The sequence below is a fragment of the Ammodytes marinus genome (assembly GCF_949987685.1).
Source record: "Ammodytes marinus genome assembly, chromosome: 4".
NCBI lineage: Eukaryota > Metazoa > Chordata > Actinopteri > Uranoscopiformes > Ammodytidae > Ammodytes > Ammodytes marinus.
In genome coordinates this window covers 5,069,364-5,074,363 of record NC_137233.1, presented here as the reverse complement: position 1 = coordinate 5,074,363, position 5,000 = coordinate 5,069,364, and the positions used below count along the sequence as shown (strand labels likewise).

Below are 5,000 nucleotides of genomic sequence, written 5' to 3'. Positions count from 1 at the left end.
TCACACATAAAAAAATAGCTTAGAAAAATGATGCTACAAAAAAAGTAAATCCCTGGCTACATTTTTTTTCTCCCACAGATAGAAAGTTGTTTTTACAAATGTTTTAATTGAGGAAGTAAAATCAAGGGACTTAGAGAGATTATTCAGGACTTTTACCCCCTTAACACAGTAGAGAAACCGGTTTATTTTGAGTAGGTGTGAGGGGACATGGGGGCTGACCCTCTTAAGCCAAGGAGGTGGTCAGATCAGTTTAGCGTAACAAGTGGAAGTAGTTTGGCTTTTGTCTAGAGAACAAAGACTCACCAATTAGTAGACAAACACCGGTAATGACTTTACACATGTATGTAGGATGTCTTTAGCATTAAATTGGTTTAATTTATGGTGAATGTAGTTTGTCAATGTGCTCCAAAGATTAGGGCTGTAAAGGTGTCAAGATTTTAATATGTGTGTGTGTGTGTGTGAGCGTGTGTGTGTGAGTGAGCGTGTGTGTGTGTGTGTGTGTGTGTGTGTGTGTGTGTGAGCGTGTGTGAGTGAGTGAGCGTGTGAGTGAGTGTCTGTGTGAGTGAGTGAGCATGTGTGTGTGTGTGTGTGTGTGTGTGTGTGTGTGTGAGTGAGTGAGTGCGCGCGTGTGTGTGTGTGTGAGCGTGTGTGTGTGTGTATGTGTGTGTGTCTGTGAGTGAGTGAGCGTGTGTGTGTGTGATTATGCTTTAATTTTGCATCTTTTAGTGAAATACAAACAGGACCCAGGGAAGCAGATAGCGGCCTGTATAAATGTATCTTCACTCTGTCATCTCCGGATCACAAGATAACTAGGGTTGCGTTCCAAATCGCATACTCTTATTTTTTCTATTCTACACACTACATCCGACGATAAAAAGAATCTAGTTAGGATGCAGTAGGCATACTATTGGGATATACTTTTACTCTCTTATTTCATCATAACATTGCGCCTTGATCTTGCCTCTTGCTTTTATATCCGTCGCATCCCCGTTTGTTTTCATATGGAGGCTTCGTCGAGCGCACTGGATTGTGGGTCAGAATCGCCCAAATAGGATGCAGTTTTCAACACTAACAATCTTGGCCAGATGAAGTAGGACATCCGGGTACTTCTAAACATCCTAAATCTGGCCACAAGAATCGGGACATCCTAAATCTTTTTTCTACCATACTATATAGTAGAAAGTATGCGATTCGGAACGCAACCATTATCTCAGGATCATCAAAATGAACATGAGGAAACAACACTAGGCCTTGGTCCAAAATATGCAGAAATATGGACATATATGAGACCCTTTCTAATGGAAAAAATAATAATTCAAAACATTTTTTTCAGCTATTATGCACTAAATTAAATGTACTTATGGATATTATAATTACTTTCTACAAAATCTGCTAGGAAATAAAACCCGAAATTCTACACACTGCAGGTTTAACAGCCTCATTTCCCAAATATTTATTCTAAGTAATGGTGACATTCCAAATGAATACATCATAAAAGTTTGATCATCCACCAGTTTATTAAATATTTACATGACAAAGTGTAGAAGCAGACAGAAATGAACAGAGTGACAAAGGCAGCGCTGCAAAAGATAGTGTGTGTGTGTGTGTGTGCGTGCGAGCGTGTGTGTGTGTGTGTGATAACTACAAAGTTAACACAAAACAAAGCACCACACAGAAATCCTTCCTTTAAGATAATTTATTTGTACAGTAAAACAGAGGTACAAGAGGCTGCATTTGATCCACTGAGCGGCTATGTGTGTATTGGACAGCGGTGGTTGAATTCACACACACACACACACACACACACACGCTCAGGTTGTTACGTTAGTTCGAGTGGCAGCCATTTTCTCAGCGCTCCTGCGATTTATTGGGTATCTTACAAAGATGGACAATCCAATCAACGTGTGAAGTCGATTGTGACAAAGTGTCTGATGACTGATAACTGCTGACAGCGGTGACTTGACTTGATGCAGATTAAAAACAAACAAACTTTGTGGAAGGGTTGCATTCAAGGACACCACGAAACTCAAGTAAATTACAACACAATAATCTGTCACACAAGGTATTTCCAACACCCCACTCAACACGCCATTTAAAAAAAAAAAAAAAAAAGCAAAGCATTATTTCTGTAGGACTAAAACATTATATACTCTTTAATTATCTACCCATCTTAGGAAGGCGTGTGTGTGTGTGTGTGTGTGTTAGTCAGTTGTTGTGTGCGCGTTGAGTTGTCGTGGGGTGCTTGAATGCAGCCCTTGCTCTGGTAGAATAGGCCCAGGGTTAGGGTGCGTTTATGGGTCTTTACTTGGGGGGCCTGTAGGCGATCTTCCGGCTCTTGAGCACAGACCACCTGTGTCTCTTCATGTAGTAGATCAGAGGGACGATGATCGCCGCGCCCATCAGCAACTGAGGAAGAGCGAGAAGAGAATTATTAATAAAATAGCAATCAATATATATATTTTTAAATGTGTTTTTTTTTTGGCATTTTCAAGCTTTATTAGATAGTACAGAGTTTAAATGGGGAGAGAGAGAGAGAGAGAGAGAGAGAGAGAGAGAGAGACAGAGAGAGACAGAGAGAGAGAGAGAGAGAGGATGACCTGCAGTAAAGGTCCACGGGTCGGATTTGAACCCGCGACCACTGCAACGAAGGCCGGAGCCAATATGGTACGCGCTCTATCCACTACACCACCGGAGCACCCCGCAATTTATTTTTATTTTTTTTCCACCACGCTAACAAAAGTTACGTTGGGTCTATGTTAAAAAATGCAACCTCCCACAAAAAGTGTTGTAGTGATAGAAAATCCAGTGATAATACACAGCCCAGGCTCTGTAAACAGGTACTGTATGTTGCTAGCTACGGTGGGCCCACTTTGTTTACATACCCATTTAGAGAGCCTAAGTTATGTATTAATTAATAATGATTTTTTAATACCGAAAAAGTATAGCATACAGAGAGACGTGCTGTTTTGGTAATTTGTAACCATACTAAGGAAGCATTTTTAAGGTTTAAGGTAATAGCTATCGGATAGATCCATGGTGTGTGTGTGTGTGTGTGTGTGAGTGTGTGAGGGAATGAGTGAGTGAGTGTGTGAGTGAGAGAGAGTGTGTGAGTGAATGAATGTGTGATTGATTGAGTGTGTGAGTGAATGAATGTGTGATTGATTGAGTGTGTGAGTGTGTGAGTGAGTGAGAGAGAGAGAGAGAGAGAGAGAGAGTGTGTGTGAGAGAGTGTGTCTCTGTGTTACCTTCAGTCCCATGCGTTTGCGTTGGTCGTGCTCTGGCTCGGCCGCCCATCTCAGGAAAGTGCACACGTCCTTCGCCACCTGGCTCATGGTGGCAGGGGTTCCTATGGCAACACACACATAGCAACCATCAGAACAATGATCTTTTTTTTTTTTTTCAAGCTTTATTAGACAGTAAAGAGTTGAAATGGGGAGACAGAGACAGAGACAGAGAGAGAGACAGAGAATGACCTGCAGTAAAGGTCCACAGGTCAGATTTGAACAGCAGACAATCAATAGATGACACTGACACACACACAAACACACACACACACACACACACACACACACACACACACACACACAGTCTATCTCCCACACACTCTCTCTTACCGTCATCAAACTCCAGGATCTCGTTGTAGATGGGGGGGGCCATGCCGATGGCCTGGCCGGGGAAGTAGGGGTTGTAGTAGAGCCCCTCCCTCACCTCCACGCCCGCCGGGGGTTCACAGTATCCAGTCAGCAAACTGAACACATAGTCCTCCCCGCCGTGTCTGTGGAGAATAACAACAACAACGATTAACAGGCAATACATAATAAACACAATATAATACAGCAATTAACAACAAGAATAGGAAAATTTCATCTATTTCATGACTTAAAGGTGGAGTCAGCAATTCTAGAGAACGCTTGTTGTCAAAATCACTTTTAGTTCAAAATCAGTGAATATCTCCTCATGATCCGCTACCTGTCTGTACTGTGTGTGCGCTGAAAAGAAATCCAGTGTTAAAAAACAGCCTAGGCTCTGTAATAGGTTGCCAGCTACAGTGGGCCGCCTTTTGTTAAATACCAATTTACAGAGTCTAGGCTTTGTATTAACACTGGATATTTGCGCGCCCACAAAGAATAGACAGGTAGCAGATCGTGAGGAGACAGTTACTGATTTAGAAAAGAAGTGATTTTGACAACAAGCGTTCTCCAGAATCACTGACCTCAAACTTTATGACATTGAGTTCAGAACATTACTGTTTTGGTGTCTCTAACCAAACTAAGGAATGACATTAAAGCTGTGTGTGTGTGAGTGAGTGAGTGAGTGAGTGAGTGAGTGAGTGAGTGAGTGAGTGACTGAGTGAGTGAGTGAGTGACTGACTGACTGACTGACTGAGTGAGTGTGTATGTCTGTCTGTCATCTTTGTTGACTTTATTCTTCCAGCCCTTACCTTGCGCTGACGATGTAGCTGAGATCGGGAGGCAGAGCTCCTCCGTTAGCTACGCGCGCGGACTCGGGGTTAGGGTACGGCTTTGGGAAATAGTCTGAAAGCTTTCCTGCTCGGGTGAACATCTCCCCGCTCTCATCAGGACCGTCCACCACCTCTACCTGAAACACAACGCACAAGGTAGCTATACATTAGGGCTGAAAATACTAGAAATATCATAGTATATCATTATATTTATATTAGTGCTGTCAGTTTAACGCAAACCCATTTTAACGGCGATAATTTTTTAAACACGCGATTAACGCTCGTCATGGCCTAGCAAACGTTGTGGTTTTTTCACAAGCTGTTGAATCAACTAGTAATGTTTGAACAACTGAAACACCACAAACTATTCATATGGCTCACAGTTAAGTTGCTGTTAATTCAGACGGAACATGTCCTACAGCGTAATTTCACATTAAAATCATTTAACTGGCAAAACGGCTAAACGTCCAGTCAATTCTGACTTTTATTTTGAAGCAGAAACCGGAACCTAGCACTTCCTAGCTCAGCTGCGCGACCT

General features: G+C 42.3%; 1 protein-coding gene across 1 annotated transcript in view; it reads right to left on the bottom strand.

Annotated features, from left to right (window-relative positions):
- Positions 1–1,680: 1,680 nt before the first annotated feature.
- The window catches only part of cyc1 (cytochrome c-1), an 8,462-nt gene continuing 5,142 nt past the window's right edge, over positions 1,681–5,000 (bottom strand). The window contains exons 4-7 of the mRNA XM_080026737.1: positions 4,442–4,599; positions 3,615–3,775; positions 3,246–3,346; positions 1,681–2,406 (exon numbers count right to left, since the gene is read on the bottom strand). Of these exons, the coding sequence (XP_079882863.1) occupies positions 2,302–2,406; positions 3,246–3,346; positions 3,615–3,775; positions 4,442–4,599 (525 nt within the window). The 3' untranslated portion in view covers positions 1,681–2,301. The remainder of the gene's footprint in view (positions 2,407–3,245; positions 3,347–3,614; positions 3,776–4,441; positions 4,600–5,000) is intronic.